We start from the raw sequence: 22,782 nt of genomic DNA, 5'->3' as shown, positions 1-22,782 counted from the left end.
GTGAGCGGCAATGGCGCCGTCACCAGCGCCTCTAGGCTCGTGCCCAGACAGGACGTCGTCTCCATCCTCTTCCATGCAGCCCCCCCCCCCCCCCCCCCCCCCCCCCCTCCATCACCCACCTATGTCTCATTGCCATGTTCGCAGCCCAGTAGTACCCACACAGGTTGAGCAACGCCACCCCCCCCCAGTTCCCTACCCCGCTCCAGGAACACCCTCCTCACCCTCGGGGTCTTCTGCGCCCACACAAACCCCGTAATGCTCCTACTGACCCTCTTGAAAAAAGCCTTCGGGATCATGATTGGTAGACACTGGAAGAGGAACAGAAACCTCGGGAGCACCGTCATTTTGACAGACTGGACCCTGCCGGCTAGGGAGAGTGGCAACACATCCCACCTCCTAAACTCCTCCTCCATCTGCTCCACCAGCTTTGTAAAGTTGAGCCTGTGCAGGGCCCCCCAGCTCCTGGCTATCTGGACCCCCAGGTATCTGAAACTTCTCTCCGCCCTTTTCAGTGGAAGCTCCTCTATTCCTCTCTCCTGGTCCCCCGGATGCACCACGAACAGCTCACTCTTCCCCACGTTGACCTTATACCCGGAGAAGTCCCCGAACTCCCCAAGAATCCTGATCACCTCCAGCATCCCCCCCACTGGGTCTGCCACGCACAGCACTAAATCATCCGCATGCATCGACAGCCGATGCCCCCCCCCCCCCGCACTATCCCCCTCCAGTTCCTCGACTCCCTCAGTGCCATGGCCAGGGGTTCGATCGCCAGCGCAAACAGCAGGGGAGACAGGGGGCACCCCTGCCACGTCCCCCGGTACAGTCAAAAGTTCTCCGACCTCCTCCCATTCATAACCACATTCGCCACCGGGGCATCATACAGCAGCCTCACCCACCTAATAAATCCCTCACCAAACCCTCAAAACCTCCCAAAGATATCCCCACTCCACCCTGTCAAAGGCCTTCTCCGCGTCCATCGACGCCACTATCTCCGCCTCCCCATCCACCACCAGCATCATTATGACATTGAGAAGCCTCCGCACATTAACGTTCAACTGCCTCCCCTTCACAAAATCCATTTGATCCTCGTGTATGACCTGCAGCACCACGTTCTCCACCCTCCTGGCCAATACCTTGACCAGCAGTTTCGCATCCACATTGAGGAGCGAAATCGGCCTATACAATCCACACTGAAGGGGGTCCTTATCCTGCTTCAGAATCAGTGAGATCAACGCCCTGGACATCAACGGGGGCAAAGCCCCCCCCCCCCCCCCCCCCCCCCCCCCCCCACCTCATTCAAGGTCCTCACTAGCAGCGGGCCCAGCAGGTCTGAAAACTTCTTATAAAATTCAACTGGGAACCCATCGGGTCCCGGTACCTTCCCTGACTGCATGCTCCCCATCGCATTGAACAGTTCCTCCAGCCCAACTGGTGCCCCCAACCCCTCCACCTGCTCCTCCTCCACTCTCGGGAACCCTAGCTTGCCCAGAAAGCGGTCCATTCCTCCCTCCTCCACTGGGGCACTGACCGGTATAGCTCCTCATAGAAGGTCCTGAACACTCCGTTAATGCCCCTCGCACACCGCACAAGACTCCCTCCTCCATCCCTAACTCCCCCTATCTCCCTAGCCGCCTCTCGCTTCTGGAGCTGGTGCGGCAGAATCCAACTTGCCTTTTCCCCGTATTAGTATACAGCCCCCTGCGCCGTCCTCCACTGCGCCTCCGCCTTCCTGGTGGTCAAACTTCGCTTGGAGACTATGACGCTTCCTCAACAGCCCTTCCTCCGGGACCTCCGCGTACCTCCTGTCCACCCTCACCATTTCTTCCACCAGCCTCTCCCTCTCCCTTTCCTCCCCCTCCCCGTATGTGCCCTGATGGAAATCAGCTCCCCCTAACCACCACCTTCGGCGCCTCCCAGACCACCCCCACCTGCACCTCCCCATTATCATTAATTTCTAGATACCCCTTTATGCACTTCCGGACCTGCCCGCATACCTCCACGTCCAAGAGCAGCCCCACCTCTAACCTCCACATCGGGCGTTGGTCCCTCCCCTCCCCCAGCTCCAGATCCACCCAATGCGGGGCGTGATATGAAATGGCTATCGCCGAATATTCCGCACCTTCCACTCTCGGAATCAATGCCCTGCTCAAGACAAAAAACTCAATCCGGGAGTAAGCCTTGTGGACATGGGAGAAGAATGAAAACTCCCTACCCCGCCCCTCATGAACCTCCAAGGATCCGCCCCTCCCATCTGGTCCATGAACCCCCTCAGCACTGTGGCCACCGCCAGCCTCTTACCCGTCCTGGACCTAGAGCAATCCAGTGCTGGGTCCAGCACTGTATTAAAATCTCCTCCCATTATTAAACCCCCATCTCAAGGTCTGGAATCCGGCTCAGCATACGCCGCATAAAACCCGCATCATCCCAATTTGGGGCATACACATTAACCAGCACCACTCGCTCCCCCTGGAGCTTACCGCTTACCATCACATATCTGCCACAGCTATCCACCACCACACTCAACGCCACAAACGATACTCTCTTCCCCAACAAAATCGCCACCCCCCGGTTCTTCGCGTCTAACCCTGAATGGAACACTTGCCCAGCCCACCCCTTTCTCAACCTTACCTGATCCGCCACCCTAAGGTACGTCTCCTGGAGCATAGCAGCATCCGCCCCCAGCCCCGTCAGTTGCGCGACCACCCGGGCCCGCTTGACCGGCCCATTTAGTCCCCTTACATTCCAGGTGACCAGCCGAATCGGGGGGCTATTCGCCCTCCCTCCCCGCCGATCAGCCATAACTCTGCCTCGGCCAATCACGTGCCCGCAGTCCCCGCATGGCCCGTTCCCCACAGTGGCAGGTCTTCATCCCAACCCCCTCTAATAACTTCAGTTCCCCTTCGGCCCTTCCAGCAGCAACTCGGTCATCCCCCCCCACCCCCCTCCCCCCCGCCCAGCTATGGCCCCCCCCTAGCTGCGTTGCCCCTCTCATTGTACTCCCGTAAGTCAGCTGCCTCCTGCTGACCCCGGCTGCTCCCGCCACCCCAACGACCCCCCCCCCGGTGTAACACTACCACCCTATCCCCCGACCGGCACAGTCCCCTCCCATTCCAGCTCCAGCACTGGAAAAAAGCCCGCGCCTCCAACTTAAGCCCTGCCCCTCAACCCAAAGCGCGGGAAGAAAAAGCCCGCGCCATCCGCTCGGCCGACCCCACCCCCTCCGGCACAGCTCCCCAGGCCCAAACTCCCCCACCACGACCCGAGCCACCCTTCCCTCCCCCGAGGCCTGTCAATCTTCCCCAACCTTCAACCCCTCCCAACCCAACAGCTTTCCCCCTTTTCCCAGAGTCCGCCCAACGGGCCTACAAAACATCCCACAAACTTTTCCAAAAGAGAAAAAAAAAAACAACACAAACGAACAAGGGAGAACAGAACCTCCAAACACGATACAACAGTCCCCGACCCCCCCCCTCAATTCTCAGTCCGAATCCAGCTTCTCGGCCTGGACAAAGGCCCAGGCCTCTTCCGGGGAGTCAAAGTAATACTGGCGGTCTTTATAGGTGACCCAAAGGCGCGCCGGCTGTAACAGGCCAAACTTCACCCCTCTCCTGTGCAGCACTGCTTTCGACCGGTTATAACCGGCTCTTTTCTTCGCCACCCCCGCGCTCCAGTCCTGGTAAATTCGGACCTCTGCATTCTCCCACCTGCTGCTCCTCTCCTTCTTGGCCCACCTAAGCACACATTCTCGGTCAACAAACCGGTTAAACCGCACCAGCACTGCCCTTGGCAGCTCGTTAGGCTTGGGCCTTCTCACCGACACTCAATGGGCTCCCTCCAGCTCCAAGGGCCCTTGGAAGGACCCCACTCCCATTAGCGAGTTCAGCATCGTGACCACATAGGTCCCCAGGTCCGATCCCTCCAGCCCCTCAGGGAGGCCCAGGATCCGCAAATTCTTCCGCCGCGAGCGGTTCTCCATTTCCTCATGCGCCTCCACCTTCATAGCCAGGCCCAGGATTTCGTCTTCATTCTCCTAGGCCTTTTGCTGGACCCCGCGGATCTCTGCCCCCTGGGCTGTCTGGGTCGCCATGAGCTTGTCGAGCGAGGCCTTTAGCGGTTCCAGCAGCTCAACCTTCAGCTCCATGAAGCAGCGATGGAGCAGCTCCTGCTGCTCCTGCGCCCACTGCATCCACGCTGCCGGTTCCCCACAGTGGCAGACACTTTCCCCACCCTTTCCCTCGCACCTTTCTGTGCTCCAATACTGATTTTTTAACCGCCCCGCTCCTGGTCCAGTCCATCGACCAGCAGAGAAGCGTTGCTGATGTCTTCCCACACCGGGAAAAGTCCGTCCAGCGCCGTTACAGGCCCTAGAAAGAGCCCAAAAGTCCAAAAATAGCGGGAGCAGCTGAACGTGCGGTTTAGCTCCGCATCGCCGCAACTGGAAGCCGTTGGTGCTATTTTCATGGGAGGGGAGAGAGCGGGCATTTGAAAGACACTCACAATTAAATGAACAGTTTGGCTGGGATTTTCCGCTGCCGGGTGAATTCAGCAACAGAAGTGGAAAGTCGCGTGAGAACAGTCAAAATACGCACCAGGGAGCAGTGCCCGAGGGGAGGGGGAGGCGGAGTTCCAGGATGAATTCATTTGCACCCCAATCCTCGAGGGCGGGTTGCTCCATCCCACCGCACCAGAACATGCCTTCGGGATTCTCTGTTTCACCGGCTGGTCAGTGGGGCAGCCCCACGCCATCGGGAAACTCCCAGGCTGCCGGCAAAACGGAGAATCCCGACGGCAGAGAATTTAGCCTTTAAGTTTCTAGCAGGTTGGGATGGGCAAATCAGAGGCAATGCGTCATGGAACCCGCCCTTTGCTTTTTTTTTCTCTTACTGTGAGAGTATATGTGGAGGAAGCCGCCATTACTGTTGGTTGCTTGAACCCACTATCAGCCTTTACTGATTTCTGGGAAAATGCAGCCCTGTGTGTTGCAGAAGTTCTATGTCCAAATAGCACTGGACATTTCTAAGAACTGACAGTATTTGAATAATTTAGCATTGTGAAGAGGTGGAACATTATGCATGTAGACTTGTGGTCCAGCTATCGGTCTTTACCGATGTCTGGGAAAGTCCGCACTGTGTGTTACAGAAGTTCTATTTCCAAATAGCTTTGGATGTTTCTTAGAACTGACAGCATTTGAATAATTTCAACACTGTAGAAGATATAGAACATTACACATGTACACTTGTGGTCCTGGGCATGGAACAATTTTATGAAGCTGTCGGAACAGATATTTCCCACTTCGCCAATCAATTTCCACGAAAAGAAGCGCGTGGCATGTTTTTTTAAGGCATTTTTCTTTAAGGCATGAAGGTCAATGGTAAAATAGAGGTGAGCAAGACTAATAGAAAGTAACGGATGAAAAAGTACTTTGCACCACTGAAGAAGACAGATTTTGACTTTCTGTGATGATGTACAATGGGTGATGGTCAGTTGATGGCATGTTTTAGACCCTTCCAATTTTATTTCTGTATCAGTTTCCCATAAGCAAGAAACAGAATACAATTTTGAGTCTTCCTTTGACTGCCGATACTTTGTAAAAAGAGTTCCCATTTTGCATGTCTTCATGGTGCCTCACACACTTGATCTGTATAATAAAGCCGCTAAATCACTTTGTGAAGCTGCCGAAGCAGTCAGTTTTTGTCCCTTTTAAGGTGGTGACTCATTCTGAGCAGATCTCCTTAGCACCTACAGTCCTGTGTTATTGACACGAGCACTCCCACGCTTTATCTGTGCTCCCCTTCAGTTATCAGCCCTGAGAGTGAAAGGGTGTAGAAATATAACAACCAATTTCCATACACATGTCGTGGGATCAATTTTCTTTCTCCCCCATGATGAAAACGAGCAGTGGAAATCTAGCCCAAAACGGAAAATCAACACCACCCTTTTACTGCAGGGATCACAAGATAGAGGTCGGGAGTGGATGGTTTAATTGATTTTGTTCCCTAACCTGAGGGAATAAAGGTGAATTGCTGCCATCCCCACTCCAGACCAGCTTAGAAATCGGTAACATAGCACAGGGTGCGAACCTGCAGTTTACCAAATTGGTATGGTTCTTTAGGAACTTTTGCTTTGTCTTGTAAAATATATACATATTGAGATAATGGGCGGGATTCTCCGAAACCCCGCCGGGTCGTAGAATCGCCGGGGTGCTGTTTTTCGGGCGGGGGCGGGGATCACGCCGCACCGGTTGGGGGACGTTGGCAGCCCCCCCTTCCCGGACATTCTCCGGGCCCCGACAAGCCGAGCGGCCGCCCGTTTTCGGCCAGTCCCGCCAGCGTGAAATAGTCGTGGTCCATCCCGGTGGGACCTGGCTTCGAGGGCAGCTAGCGGAGTCCTCGGGGGGCATGGGGGATCCGGCCATGGGGGAGGCCCCTACGGTGGCCTGGCACGCGATCAGGGCCCACCGGTCTGCGGGTGGGCCTGTGCCATGGGGGCACTCTTTCCCTCCGCACCAGCATCTGTAAGGCTCCGCCATGGCCGGCGCGGAGAAGAAACCCCCTGCTCATGTGCAGGAAACATGTCTGCTGTTCTGCGCATATGCCAGAACACGCCGGTGGTTCTGCGTATGTGCCAACTCACGCCGGCCCACGGCGGCCCTCTGACGCAGGTTGGCACGGCGCCAACCCCGATGGCGCCGGCGTAGCCCCCGGAAGTGCGGAGGATTCGTGCCACTCTTGGCACCGGCGTCGGGCCATCCCGCCAATTGCAGGAGAATCCCGGCCAATATATTTTATACACATATATTTATTTCATATTATACACTCTCGGGGAAATAACATTCTAATTAACCAAGGCCATCCACCAGGCATCCAGACTGATTAACCTCCCCTCGTTTTGTAGTGGAGTGGTTTGCTTATGCACTGTGAAGTGTTAAATAACTTTCCCTTTGGTTACAGAAGGCTTCCTTTTTCAGGCCTGTGCAATGGGCCATTGTGTTTCCTTTAGCTAATGGTGGTAAATTAGACTATTCCCTGCTTCATTGCTCAGGTCAGCCCTATAAGGTCAGTCAGGGGTGAGTTTTGCTTCATTGTTGGATGTCAAACTTGGCTGACAGCTAACTTTCTCAGTAAAAGGTCACCAACTTTAGGAGCCTTCCATTAAATAGGGAAAGAATCTTTGCCTTCATCTCTGGGATTGGCTATTGATGGTTTTTTAAAAAATGTTAAACTATCCGTCTGTGTCGAACACAAACATGCAATGTGTAAAAAAACAAGTGTTTGTGGTTCCCTCGCCTTTAGGCTGTGTGAATGAATGCATTTGTTGTAGCTAGCTTGATGCCCTAATGGGAAAAGCGAACAACTGTATCACCAGCTTCAGTTTACTGAACTAGCCACAGCTCCTATTCCTAGCTACTGCCCGGTGATCGCTGTTGCTAAGTGTACGTGTTTGAATAACGGAGATGGGGATTGTCAGGAGGATAGTTATAGAATGGGTGCGTGCAGAAGGGAATTGGGTTTGTCATTAAATAAGATGCTGACACTTACTGCCAAAGCTCGAATGTGAATATTGACTGCATGGCAAAGGCACTCTACGGTTGCCGGTGCCCATAAAAATCTACATTGGTGTGAACCAGTACCTTAAGGTGAGGGGAAGGGAAACAGCTAGAACATTGTTGGGGGAGAAGCGCTAACTGATGTTGAGTTCTGAAATACTTTATCAGACTGATGCTTGTTCTTTTTAAAAATTATTTCTCACAGTGAAGAAATCCCTGGGGATGCTTGATTCGAGCAGTGGAGCCTTGTCAAGAGCAAACAGCTATGCGGATGATCTTGACTTCATCGAGGGAGAGCCAGTACTGGCTCCTGTCACACATGTTTCTCAGTAAGTGGCAGTGCACAGTTGCTAAATAGATGTTGCTGTGGTTTCAGGGGCAATTTTTGGACCTGGCGGGGTCTATTCCAAATTATAGTCTGTTTGCCTGAAATAAGTTTAGAGGTGCATCTATGACATTGGGTTTGTTTTACACCATAAAAGCCACAGGAATTTTCAGACTGAATGTCAGGAGAGTCTGCTATCAAAGATTGTTGATATTGTTAATAACTTCTGTTAATAATACATGGGTGGATTCAATTTCCTCAAGTATTTTTAAGTATCACATAAACTGCTGGCTTAGAATCAACACAGACCTAGTGGGATAAAACTCTGTTGGTGGGGCAACAATGACGGGAGAGAAGAAAGGGCTGTTTGCTTGTTTTCAAGTCCAAAGTGCATGAGATTGCTGGGTATTGCCTGAGGAGCACACCTTTGTTGGGGACATTTCATATTTGGTGGATCTTCCTGGTCATCCAAAATCTCTCCCCAAGGCATACAACTTGCTCAGACACAAAGGAAAACTGGGTGGGGAGGCACTCACACCCTGAAGGGAGGCAGTCCACTGTGTGCTCCACCCTACGCAAGTTCCTTTCACTGGGCTGCCATCAAAATTGGGCATGGGACCAGGAAAATCTGCCCTCACATATCAAAACTCTTACTAATCATTTGAGGTACATAGAGAATCATTTTAACCTGAAACCACCCAGCAAGGAGTGGACTGGGTTGGATTGGACGCCCCATTTATACCCCAACTGATTTTAAATTCCATTGACTTCAGTGAAAAGTCATATTGAGCAGAATGTGGAACAGACATCTGGTGTGACCCGGTCAAATTCCCATCCCAAGGCCAGATTAAAATGACCCCCTTCAGACTGTTATCAAGTTTGATCGGTTGTGATGTCCTCTCATTGCATGTATTTTCTTTTTGTTTGTTAATTATTAATAACCATTGCACTGCTTGTTGAGTAGTTTGTGGTTTCTGTGCACTTAAATCCCCTTGCATCGCACTAGACGTTAGCTGTTCAATTAACCGCAACGTTGAAGCTGTCAGTCCAGATGGAAAGCTGGGCCAGTGGTATCTGGAACATAAGTTTGTGCCTATGAGTGAGTTCTAGAGAAGTTTGAACTTTTATTGCTTTGTTTTGTAAACATTTCAACGTTTGCTCATGAGCACATCCTCTATGGATTGGTTGGGTCTCAATCAGGAATTGTGGTGGCTTGGAGAAATCCACCTGGAAACATTAGATCTGGTGGGATACCATTGTTTCTTCTTCATTCTTATTCTTAGTAACATGACTGCATGTGGACCACAAACGTGTTTTTATAGCCTTCAACTGAATGTTATTTTTAGAACGTGAACTTCTCATTCACGAAACGAAAAATAAATTGCAGTAGGGCTGCAATTTTCACAAAAATAGCAAACAATTGCTGAGTTTTTCCTTGCTGTCAACTCTGGGTTCCTGTCCCTGCCTGGTCTCTTGTGTCTTAATTCCAGGTGATGTGGTCTTTTAGTTTAGCAGACTTGTGTTGTTATGCAGCTGGATTTGCTTTAGCTGGATCAGTCATCAACTGGTCCACAGTGAGTGTTTCCACAATGTGGAGGATTAGGATGGACCAGAACATTTTCCCTGAATCTCATATTCATATAGCAATTAATTGATTGCAGGAGCATGAGATTAGCTAACATATTGAGTTCCCAAACATTCTTCCTTTGCATTAAATGTCACGAGTGACATGTAACCCAGTTTGGCTGTCTCATGTGCAAATTAGAATATTTTTATTATGGATATGAAGGAGATTAAATTAAACAGCCCTGATTTCTTCTCTCACCATCCATCCGTGAACAGAAAAGTGTTTTGATTTCCCCTTTATAAGCGGTAGCGTATTTCCCAACATCTCAGTTTCAGTGTGATTGAATTTTTATTAATAACCTCAGCTCATAGCAAACTTGAGATAGATTAACCTTAGAGGGTTAGTTTATTCACACACTCAAAATGCAGGAGGGGGATGTTGCGACTTCCCCTACCCCCTCCCCCTCCAGTTGAACACTGGAGAATGGTTGTGCCATCATTGTGGTTTCTAACTGAGGCTGATAGGGGAGCGATACATCTACTCCATTATTATTCAAGATTTTAGTATGTGACTCAGAATTGTGTTTCGGGGTGGGAGACAATTCATATCTCCCAGCTCATCATTATGTCAAGAAGCCATGCCTATTATCCAGTTGGCTGTGGGAACAACAATGCATAAGTTTGTTTTATTTGATTCAACTACAATTTATGGGGTTTACTTGTTTGCAATAACCTCCCACCTAGAATAACTCAGAATGTTCCAGAGACTTAACCATATGGCTAGAAAGAACACTTTAAATGATGAATTCAGAAGGTTTATTAAACATTAGAAAAGTAACAGGTCAGAAAGAAAAAAATCAAAGTATCATAGCAATTAGCAGTAATTAACAATAAAATGAGAAATCTTGGCCGGGATTCTCGGAGGATCGGGGCGGGGGGGGCGCACGAATCTTGCCACGCCACTCCGACCCCGGGACACCGATTCTCCGGCGACCAGAGAATCAGCGGCAATCGCACCAGCGCGGTCGCCGCAGCGGCAGTCGGGGGCCGTTGGAAGTGGCCCCTCCGGTGATTCCCTGCGCTAGACAGGCAGGACCTCTGCGTTCTGGTTGAGGGGGCCATCCTGGTGGGGGATGCGGGGGAGCCGACAAGGGGGGGGCCTCCACAGTGGCCCGGTCCACGATTGCGGGCAACCGATCGGTGGGCAGGCTCATTCCGGGGGGGGCCTATGTTCCTCCGCACCGGGGCCCTTTAGAGCTCCGCCATGTTGCCTGCGGTCTGGGCGGAGACGGCCTTGACCCGCATTCGCGGACCTGCGCTAGCCATGGTGCGCGCATGAGCAGACCCACGGCAGCCGTGGTAGGCCGGCTTTTGGCGCCGGAGCAGCATACAGCACTCTGGTGCCGTTCTGCCCCCCGAGGAAGGGGTGGATGCCTGGGCCTGGAGGCCCATTGACGCCAGCTTCACTCGCGCCAATTTTGACGCCGGCGTCAACACTTGGCCAGGAGTTCGGAGAATCCCGACCCTTAACTTTCGCAATTGAACAGACTTCTCACCGCCCTTCTCAGATCAAGTCAAGAAGTGACAACCACGAAGAACATCGAAAACTGCTCATAGCACTTCTCCATAAATATCATACTCTTCCCACTTCTCCTCTTCTTTGCCTCTGCCTCCCAAAAGCATCTCTCTCCCTCTCGCTATCCATATCCCTCTCTGCCTTTCCCAGTCTCTCTGTCTCTGCCCGTCCAAAATTGCTTCTCAGGAGCCTTTTTTATATCTTACAATTTGAAAGCCTGTCTTAGCCAATTGTTGGAAAACTAGCCAACTGGTCTATAATTTGTCAATAATGAAATAAGAATTAGTCCATTGTTTTGTTTTTGTTAATTACATATATTGTCTCAGCTTTAAGACAATGCTTCTTCACAAACAAGATCTCTCGAGGTAGGCTGAGTCTCGAGCAATACTTGGTCAACATATCTGTCTGTCATTTGGAGTTGAGGTCCCTTAGACAAGGGTCTATTCAGTCCTCCTAATCAACATTCATGTCATCTCTTTATTCTGTGGCCTGTTAAATACGCAATAATTTTATTCCATGGCACTTTATTCTCCAATATTGGGCCCAAGCGTTCGCCAAACCGGGCCTGGTTATGTACGATTCTGGCCCCCACAGGAGGCCAGCATGGCACTGGAGCGGTTCATGCTGCTCCAGCCTCCTCTCGCGGCCAAATGGACGCCGCGCCAACCTGCGCATACGCAGTTGGGCAAGCTCAATCTTGCGCATGCGCAGTTGGGCCGCGCCATCCAGCACATGCGCGGGGGACTTCTTTAGCGTGCCGGCCCTGACTCAAGATGGAGTCGGGGTTCAGGGGCCGGCCGCGCCAGAAAGTAGGCCTGGGGGGGGGAGGCTGGCCCGCCGACCGTTCCCGCAGAGTTCCCGCCGGCAGCGGCGGAGAATCGGCGGCCCCACTGACTCCAGCGCCTCGTGGCCAGCACCGCGCTGGCGCAAATGGCGCCGATTCTCCGCACCTCGGAGAATCGCGCGCCGGCATCGGGGCGTTGCGGCACGGTTGCGGGAATTCTCCGGCCTGGCGCGGGGCTCGAAGAATCGCCCCCAAAGAGTCTGGATTAATAATCAAGTATTTTTTAAATGAATTTGGAGCACCCAATTCATTTTTCCAATTAAGGGGCAATTTAGCATGGCCAATCCACCTACCGTGCACATGTTTGGGTTGTGAGGGCGAAACCCACGCAAACATGGGGAGAATGTGCAAACTCCACACAGACAGTGACCCAGAGCCGGGATCGAACCTGGTCCCTTGGTGCAGTGAGACTGCAGTGCTACCACTGCGCCACCGTGCTGCCCTAATAATCAAGTGTTAATAATATGTTTATAATTATAAAAGTTATAAATATTTGTGTTCCAAATTATATTTCCAACCTTTCTAACATGTCTATTAATGAATTACTTACTCTTTAATTATTTCACAATTAAGGCTGTCTATTTAACTAATCTGGCTGGCTTCCAATAATACTGGTTTTGTTTTTATTATAATGGCTTCCATCAATTTTAGCAGAAAATGCTGAAGAGTATATGAATTCAAATTACAAAATGACAGTCACACTAAAATTAGCGATTTTGAAACTACCAACAAATGTCAACTGTAGTAAAGACTGCAATCCTAGCAGTAGAGAAGATGGCGATGACTGACATACCACAGAGTGGAGAGCAGCAAGGTGGTAAATGAAAACAGTATTGAAGGAGGAGCAGCCAGTAAAGAGGTGGGTAAAACCTGGGGACCTTACTGTGAGAAAACAGTGAAATATTGCTTCCACTGCTGAGCAAATGGTGAACTTGGGCACAGGAAAAAGGATTCTCATTCGAAGAAACAGAAGTGAAGGGGGGAGGAAAGTTCTTGAACTGAGGGCTATTAGACAGTGAGATACTTCACCACATGGTTGTTGAGGTCGTCGTTGAACATAAATTCAACTGAAATGGACTGAATATTTGGGGTGGACCTGTTAAAAATGTGATCAAACAGGAAACCTGCAGGGGAATTCTGACTATGATTTTGAGGGTAGCCATGATGTGGAGATGCCGGCGTTGGACTGGGGTGAGCACAGTAAGAAGTCTTACAACACCAGGTTAAAGTCCAACATGTTTGAATCAAACACGAGCTTTCGGAGCACTGCTCTTTCAGGTTCACCTGAGGAAGGAGCAGTGCTCCGAAAGCTAGTGTTTGAAACAAACCTGTTGGACTTTAACCTGGTGTTGTAAGACTTCTTACTATGATTTTGAGATGAATATCAGTAGGTTATATGATTACAGCCGGCATATTGGAGAAATATATGTTACTAACAGTGAAGTATATTGAATTTTTGGATAACTGAGTTATAAAGAAAATCTGTAAGTTGCCATTTGCCCTTATCAGTACATTTTTAGGGAGTTACCCTAGTGGACTCAAAGTTCCTCTCACTTCTGGCTTCCCCTGTGCAAATTGCTCCTCCTCCATTGGTTTCAACGTTCCTCCCACCCTCGATCTTTTTTCTTTCTTACCCTCAGCCTCTCTTCTTCACTTGCTCAAGGTTAACCTCTCAGTACTTGGAATTTTGTGCACAGCAGCTGCAGATGTGAAACCATGAACATAAATGCTTCACTACAGGGGACGTAACCTTTATAGTTTGTCCAATAGCATAACCACAACATTTCCGTACCCTGATTAGGGATGGGGAAGTGGATGGCAGCAGGGCACTTCACCTCGTGGGAAAGGAAACATACTCTGTAACAATCCTGTCCCACCCAATCTAAATGTCTTTGATGCGAGTCTGAATCCATGCTGCTCCCACCCAAAGGAATGAATCAATGGAAAACAACAGTTTCTTCTGAAAAAAAAGACCCAGAACATGAGACCCAGAATTGTAGAAAAGTGACCTTTTCCGAGAGGATTTGAACATATTTATAACTTCAACCAGTGCATTCAAAAACAAAAATAAACGGTGACGCAGAACCAGTTGGAATGCAACCTTGAATGAGCAATTATGTTCAGTGATATTTTCCATATTTGGAGTCTTGTGTGAAGGATTGTTAAAATGGAAGTTTGAACATTGCCTGTTCCGAGAAGAATCTGAATGGTTTTGACACCCACATTTTATATATAGGTTAAAGCATATATTTGTTCAAGAAGAAATTTCCAAAGGGCAAAGCCAAAGTACTAGCCTTTTTAATTGAATGGAATTTAAAGCTTCTCATTGGAGACAAATGTACTTGGCATGCAATCAGTCGATTTATTAACGAACAAAGGAATTCTTCACTCAGTAAGTTGACATTCCTCGTCAGGAAATCTGCACCCCTTGCTTCAGAGGGGAAAAGAAGCACGCTCATGCTCATCTTTCTTGGCTTCAAAGAGTCTTCAAAGGATATGCTTGAAAGTTGTTTAATTTTGAACAGTTGGATGCAATTTACCGGTAATGAAAGCTGATGACATCATGTCTATGACATTGTGTTCAATTCCAGTTGACAAGTGGGTGCTAAGAACACTTGCGTGTTCTAACCAAGCAAACACAGCAATAAAACCAATTGATGTGTGATGTTGATACAGCAGTTTGCAGTCAAAGTTTAATTCAATCAGTGCCCTGCTTTACGTTTTCTCTAATGTCTGGTTCAATTTTTTTCTCTGTGCGGATGCTTATTTTCTGGTTCATTGAGCAATAAAGACAATGAAAAGCTTTGCATGATTTTTAAAAAAAATCATTAGATGTACTAGCTGATCTGTTCATTGCACCAGTTCCAGAATTTATGTGTGTTTCTTTACCCACTAACCTCAAAGGACATTGACTTAAGTTTAGCAATAATGTTATATCGACATCCTCGAGTTGGATTGTGTTTCTATGGTTTTAGAGGGTTCAGATTTAAGGTTATGTTTGTGTGATTCTCATTCTTTAAAGCTTTTGGACAAAATTCCATTCCATTGTCAAATTGGACAAAAATAGTCACTTAAAAACATTGCAGATGTATTATAAGATCTTCAACCCCGAAGTTTTTACATAAATATCTAGCCTTGCTCTTTTATAACAATGCTTTTCTGATCACTATGAGTAGATTTTATTGAAGGACTCAATCATCTCCTTTGCTGTTCCCTGCAGGCAAAGAGTGTTGGATTCCAACATTGCTATCAGTTAGTGCAGGTTGATACCCAGAAGGGAACAGTAGGGAGTGAGTGGCCAATGAGAATTGTCTGGAAATAAGGACTAATTACGCCGCAAAGATTAATCCCTGGGAGAATATGAATCTACAGGAAACAAACAGCTGACCCATTGAGCTTGTCCATACTGACATGTTGAGTGTTGCCAATCCTCCAGGATTGTCCTTGAGCCTCCAGGAATTAAAGATGGTGGGGGGGGCGCGTCCATGGCGTCCAGGCCCGCGATCTGGAGGGGGCCTACCTCCTTCCGCGTGGGCCCGCTGTAGGTCTCTGACATGTTTCTCTGTGCCAGCGCGGAGACAGCAACCACGCGCATGCACCGGAGCAGAGACGGCCGTCGCACACATTCGCCTGCGTGAAGATGGCTGTCGCGCCGGAACAGCGCGCAGCACACCGGCGCCGTGCTAGCCCCCTGAAGACTGCTGAATTGCTGGGCCAGGAAGCCTGTTGACGCCAGCGTACACCACTCCGGTGTTTACTCCGGCGTCAACACTTGGCCGGCGGTTTCGGAGAATCCCGGCCAGGGTATTCACGTGGGCCAGACTAAGGGGGAATGCAATAAGATCTAGTTTTAAAAATTCTTTACAGGGTGTGGGCATCGCTGGTTAGGCCAGCGTTTATGGCACATTCCTAATTGTCCTTGAAAAGATGGTGGTAAGTTGTCTTCTTGAACCACTGCAAGCCAAGTGGTGTAGGTACACCCACAGTTTCATTAGGACGTGAGTTTGACCCAGCAACAGTGATGGAACGGCGATGCAGTTCCAATTCAGGGTGGTGTGTTGCTTGGTTATAGTGCATGTGTATAAATGCACTAAGTGTGTTACATAAGGTTGGTGAGCTGCAGGCTCAGATGGAGACAAGGGAATATGTGGCAATAACAGAGATGTGGTGCAAAAAAAGGACTGGCCTGGGTACTAAATCTCCCTAGATGTAAGGTGTTCAGGAAAGAAAGAGAAGGAAAGAAAGGAGGAGGGGGCAGTTTGATTTAAGGAGAATAATACTGTGTTGAAGCAAGAGGTTTCCTGGAGGGATCCAAAACAGAATTTATTTGGTAAGAATTACGAAAGAATAGAGGTATCATTATACTACTGGTAGTATTCTATGGACCACCAGCAGGAAATATACAAAGGAGCAGATTTTTTGCAATATTAGAGATGTGCAAAAGCTGTAGAGTGGTGATGGTGGAAACTTCCAATTATCCTAATATAAAATGGGTTAGTAACAGTGCAAAGCATAAAGATTGAGAGACAAGAGAGTCTGAAGTGTGTTCAGAGGAACTGTCTTGATCGGTATATTCCTGGATCATGGAGGAAGAAGGCATTGCTGGAACTGTTTCTGCGCAATAAGGTAGGCCAAGTGGATCAAGTGTCAGTCAGCAAACATTTAGGGAACAGGGATCATAGTATCATAAGGTCTAGTTAGCTATGGAAAAGGATAAGTAGCAATCTACAGTCCTCCAGTCCTGCCCTGCTTCTAGCTACTCTTACCAGGAGATCTGCTGGAATGGTATGCCATGCTTGTCTGTCTGGCACCATTCTCACACATCCATTGTCGGCCTATTCCCCCACCCTATCCCCGCAATGCCACCTAACCTGCACATCTTTGGACGCTCAGGCGCAATTTTAGCATGGCCAATCCATGGACAGTGGGAGGAAACCAGAGCACTCAGAGGAAACACGTGCAGACACTGGGAGAATGTGCAAACTCCACGCAGTCACACAAGGTCAGAATTGACCCTCAGTCCCTGGCGCTGTGAGGTGGCAGTGCTAACCACTGTGCCACCGTGTCGTCGGGCAATCAAAAGCAGATCTTCCTGGAGGATGAAAGATATAGAGAGTAAGATGAAGCATTAAAAGGGGCATGTGACAGAAGTCCGGTTGATAATGCAAATGAGAACTAGGCATATCAAGGAAAGTTCAGAGGAGAAGTACAATAGGAAATGAGAGACAAAAAGAGAGCATGAGAAGAGAAACATGTATAGATAGTTTAAAAAATAGTAAGAGGAGAGCTCTGGCTGATTAGGGACCAAAAAGGAGATCTACACATGAAAGCAGACGGCATGCTGAGGTATTAAATAAGTATTTTGCATTTGTGTTTGGCAAGATAGGAGAGGCTGCAAAAGTTGTAGTGAAAGATAATCTTCCAATCACCTTTAGCTGCAAGGCTGCCACCAGAGGACAGAGAATTGCAAATGCTATACCCTTGTTCAAAAAGTAGTGGAAGGATAACTGCAGAAACTGCAGGCAAGTTTGGTGGTCAGAAAGCTTTTTGAAGCAATAATTCAGGACAAAGTTAAGTCACTTGGACAAGTGTGGAAAGCCAGCATTGATTTGTCAACAACAAATTGTATTTGCTAAACTCGATTGAATATTTTGAGGAGATAACAGTAAGGCAGGAAACAGATTTGGTGAACGGTTGCTTCAAGGACTGGTGGAAGCATACAGTGAGGGTTCCCTGATTGGTATGAGGACCATAGTTTTTCTTGATATATTTATCATTGATGCATAAAATACAATTTCAAAAGTGTGGGAAGTATTGTGAACTGTGAAGAGGATAGTTTTCAAGAAGACGTAGACAGGCAGATGGAATGGATAGTCACGTGGCTGAAATTTAATGCTGGGATGTGTGAAGTGTTAATTTTTAGAAGAACGGAAGAGGAGAGGCAAAATAAAATAAAAGGTACAAGTCTACAGAGAGTGTAGGAACAGAGAGATCTGAGGGAATATGGACGCAAATCATTCAGGGTGGTAGGGCAGGTAAGAAAGTGATTAATAACGTGTGAATGATCCTGGTTTTAATCTTTATTAGTGTCACAAGTAGGCTGACATTAACACTGTATTAAGTTATTGTGAAAAGGCCCTAGTCGCCACACTCCGGCGCCTGTTTGGGTACACTGAGGGAGAATTCAGAATGTCCAATTCACCTAACAAGCACATCTTTTTGGTCCAGTGGGAGGAACCTGGAGCAACCGGAGGAAACCCACGCAGACACAGGGAGGAATTGCAGACTCCGCACTGACAGTGACCCAAGCCAGGAATGAAACCTGGGTCCTTGGCGCTGTGAAGTAAAAGTTCTGGTCAACCTTTATAAAATGCTGGTTTGGCTTCAACTAGAGTATTGTATCTAATTCTGGGGCACCATACTTTAGGTAGCATGGAAGGGTATTAAAGAGTTTGCAGAAAATATTTACAAGAATGGTTCCTGGGATAAGGGACTGTATGTTAGTAAATTAGCTAAACTGGGGTTGGTTTTCCATAGAGAACTGAAAATTGGAAGGAGGTTTGATAGAGCTATTCAAAATGGGTCTAGACCGGGTAGACAGAATAAAACCTTTGGTGCATGGATCAGAATCGGTGGAAATCAATTTAAGGTGATTGACAAAAGGATCAGTGGAGACATTAGGAAGAACTTTCTTACATAGTGAATGGCCAGGATCCAGAATGCACAGCCTGATGGCATGGTGGAGGCAAATCCACCTTGGCTTTCGAAAGGGAATTGAATAAGCCCCTGAAGAGAGGCTAATTACAGGGCTATGGGAAAAGGGGGAAGAAGTGGGACTAGCCGAGTTGCTGTTGCAAAGAGGTGGCATAGATACACCAGGTTGAATGGATTCCTGCTGTGTTGCAAACATTCTATAGAACATTGCTGCGGCAATGCAGGAGAATATATCATTAATCAAATATTATAAACATGTTTCATTGTGAAAAATGGCAGCTTGACAGACTATCAAACAATGTTTTCTTGAACATTGCGACACTTTGCACAGTTTAGCGGGAATATGCTGTCAAGAATCATCTAATCAGATCTTGAAGAGTCTGTTTGCCTTCCAACTTCGGGGGGGGGGGGTGGTGGGCGGTGTCGGAGATGGTGGACGATGTGTGCTCTCGACCATTGTTGGAGGAAGTGTAAGAGTGGAGTGGTTGGAGGGAGGACATCGCATGATGAATCCTTCAGAGATACATCCAATCAAAGTTGGCAAAACTAGTCATCATGCACTTTAAACAAGGGACATGCATAATTTCCCCCTCTACCGTCACCCCAACCCCCACTCCCTGACCAGCCAGCTATACAGTTTCCTGGGAGAGGCAGATCATTTCAGAGAAAAACAAAAAACTTTTGGAAAAGATTCTCCTCTGATTCTGAAGACCATTAAAAAGCCCTCGGCAAAAAGGAGAAAATGGCAGATTGGAATGGTGAGAGCTGGTGAACTTTGAAGGGACGTTAATACGTACCTTTTAATTTTTCCCAGGTGTTGAGGAAAATGCTTGATAGAGAGATGATTTGCTCTAACTTTGATGGTTTTGTTTGGTTGAATAGCCAATCTGAAATATGCCTTGTAGGATGATCAGGAAGCTGTTAGCATGAGGCTTTGAACACACCAGTTAGTTTTAGGGTTGCTCTTTAGATGGGATTCTGCATTCTGTGGTAATATCTACCGATATGAATGAAGTCTTAAATGTTATACTCAAGTACTCTGGTCCTACATTCAGACTTTAAGTTGAACTATCTTACCGTTTTGATAATTGGAGGATGCCACCTCTCATTATGTTCCTCCCTTCTGTGAGAACAAGTGCAGTTCTGTCAGCTTCTTCCCAATACTTGAAGGTTTTAAGTACTGGAATAGTTTGTGCTCTTTTCTGAAGCCTTTCCTCAGTATACTTTTGGTTGTGGGAAGTGGAATAGGTATTGCACCAGCACTCTGGAGGTCACAAAGTCAAATCACGCTGTGCCAGGTTATGGGCGAGCAGCAGGAAAATAACCACAAAAGCAGCAGGGTTATTGTCAAAAATAAACAACTGCACCATGGATGTCATCAAGAAACTGAACCTCCCCACCCTTGATTGACTTGCCCTAAATATGATTCAGTCACAGACTATATTGATGTCCTGAGAGTGACTAGGAATGCACATCCACTGCTTTGCCCATGTCACACACTTTACAAAGAGCAAATGGTTTGTAAATGAAATACTTTTTTGACTACAGATGAAAGCTAATAGCACCCGTATTGTGTGCCTCGCTGTTGAATTATGGCAATTTGTAAATAATATATCTTGAAATATTTTATTTCTGTGTCTCTGGCTGAAACTTCCCAATTGTTTGCCTTTCTTCAAATTGGTTAGGTAACAGTACTTGAACTAAGGATTGCCAAGAGCCCTTGGTCGACAGAAACTTGCGAGTGATGAATCAGGGTGTTACCAGAATAATCTGAAGTGTGGGATCACAATCTCAAAACAAAAGCATTAATTGACTATGCGTGAATCCCAAAGCAGCTTGTCATGTAGTGAACATAGCCTGATGTGATTTGAAACTACATACTTACTTTCTCACTTCTGTTTTTCCACAAATGGACATGTAAGCCTGGCTATTCTTATTTCTTCCTTGCCATTCCCCACACCACCTGTCCAACTGTCTCCATGCTGGATTGCATTATAAATAAAACATCCCCCAATACAACATCTCCCAATTATGGGCATAGTATAAAATCTAAAGAAAGGTTATTTAGTTACGTGGACAGTGGTGGGCCATATTGCAGATTGAGGACCCCCGAATGACAACCTCCTGCCTGTCAAGCGCAACAGGCCATGCAGAGGCTATCAGCTCATGACGCGAGAACAACACCACCCAGAGTCCCAGCATATGGCAAAAAGGTTTATGATCACTGTTCTCTTTGTCTCATTGCTTCTACTGATTGAAAACCAATTTAAAATCCACAGCCTTGTTTCTATTTATTCTCTTTTATTTACGCAGAACCTCTGCATCATTGCCCCCTGGGTACTGACAATGTTGTGGTGCTAATCGTGATTCCTACTAAAGAGAGATTGTTTCCACGTTTTCCGACAATTTCCTCCCCTCCCTTCAAATTGGGGAAAGCTCCCCCACGGAAAAGCTTTTCCTCTTTAATGCATCAGCCAGATCTCGTGGGACTTTGGGTCAAGGTATTTAGCAAGAAGCGCAAACCTCTTCAAAACTGAAACAGATGGAACCACAGCTATCTGCTGTAATAGTGTCTGGAAGGTGAAAGTACACAGCCAAGTCTTTTGCCGTGCCCTTGTAATGAGATGAAAGTTACTGAGCTACGCAGGTGCCCAGACATCTCTCCAAACCTCAGTCTTGTGGTGTAAATTGACAGATTCATTTAGCAGCTGGCTTCAATTTTTATGATGCAATTGAGATTTTCCCTTCCTATTCAGGGCGTAGTTAACAAGTAGGTGATAGGTAACAAGTGCTAATGAGTCACTTTGTAGTGATCTCGCCTGTCCTGCGTGGGCAGAGAGGGAAGAAGACTGAGGAAAATGCACTGCTTGAGCGAAGGGGCTGAGAGGTGAATGACTCAAGGGGTGGGAAGGTTGGAGCTGGAAGGTGTAATGCTCATGTGGCAGGGAGGGATTGAAATGAAAAGTTCTTCAGGAGGAAGAAAGTGCAATGGCTTTAGGGGAAAGGCAGTAAGAGGGTGCAATGTTCAGCAAACAAACAGCAACAACTTGCATTAATTTAGTGCCTTTAACAGTATCAAATATGCCAAAGCACTTCACAAAGGCATTGTAAAACATAATCTGACTCCGATCCATATAAAAGAGATCCAGTGATAGATGAGCAAAAGATTAGTCTAGGATATAGATCTTAAGATACATCTTGGAGGAGGAGAGGCAGAGAGATAAAGGAAGGAATTCCAGAGTTTAGGGTCCTGATGGCTGAAGGCACGGGTGCTGATGATGGAGCAATTAAAATTGGGTTCAGAATTCAAGGAGTGCAATGTATCTCAGAGGGTCATGGGACTGGAGAAAATTACAGAGATGGGGAGGGATTTGAAAACTCGGATGAGAATTTTAGAATTGAGGTGCTGCTTAACAGTGTGGGTCAGCGAATACTGGGGCAATTGGTAAACAGGAGTTGGTGTGAGTTGGGCAGATGAAAAGGCATCTTTCAATAAATGTTTCAAAATTTTACCTTCCTACTGATCAAAAAGATTAAGCAACGGAGCTCTATTGCTCAGTGGATGAAAGGGCCATATGATCTGTTAGGGAAGAGACCTGAAGAAGTTTCAACTCAAACCCCTGGGTTAGGAAAGGGAAAGGGGACTTTTATTTTGTTGTTCGAGAGTAGTATCTCAGCAATGAAGAAGAACTAGCAATATATGCTCCTGATCACTACCCACTGCCTCTTCTGAACACTGGCTGAGATCACTACTAGGTTTGGTTGGATTAAGGTCACATTGCTTGCAGACATTCATCATCCAGGCTTACTCATGTCACTGTGTTGAGCTACAGGAGAGCCACTGGTGCCATGTGACTAGCTCAGCATGGATCATTGGTGCCAAGGCCCCTGGAGGGCACTGCCAAGCTGACAGGAGCACTGCCCTCAGGTCCCATGGTAGCAGTGCAAAGGTACCCAGGTGCCAGGGTGGCACTGCCAAGGGCCAGGGGGGCCATACCCATGAAAGGAGGGGGGGAGGGGTTTGCAGAGTGGGGATGTGCAGAGCAGACAAGTGGGAGGTCGGGGGTGGGTGGAAAGGTGGAGGTCCACAAGCTCAATTAGAGACCTGGGCTCCCTTTCAAAATGGCAGCCTGATTTTAGATCCCCAGTGCTAAAAAAAAAATTCTAAGTGTGGGCTAAACTGGTGCGAAACGCCATAGGGTCCAGAAAAG

The 22,782-nt window shown here is 47.8% G+C and overlaps 1 protein-coding gene across 1 annotated transcript in view; it reads left to right on the top strand.

The window, feature by feature from the left end:
* LOC119971636 (potassium voltage-gated channel subfamily KQT member 1) overlaps positions 1–22,782 on the top strand; it is an 865,896-nt gene that overhangs the window by 345,768 nt on the left and 497,346 nt on the right. The window contains exon 12 of the mRNA XM_038807461.1: positions 7,752–7,875. Within this exon, the coding sequence (XP_038663389.1) occupies positions 7,752–7,875 (124 nt within the window). The remainder of the gene's footprint in view (positions 1–7,751; positions 7,876–22,782) is intronic.

The sequence above is a fragment of the Scyliorhinus canicula genome, chromosome 9 (assembly GCF_902713615.1).
Source record: "Scyliorhinus canicula chromosome 9, sScyCan1.1, whole genome shotgun sequence".
In the NCBI taxonomy this organism is placed as follows: Eukaryota; Metazoa; Chordata; class Chondrichthyes; order Carcharhiniformes; family Scyliorhinidae; genus Scyliorhinus; species Scyliorhinus canicula.
The sequence above is the reverse complement of the archived record's forward strand: the minus strand, read 5'-3'. Positions and strand labels throughout refer to the sequence as shown.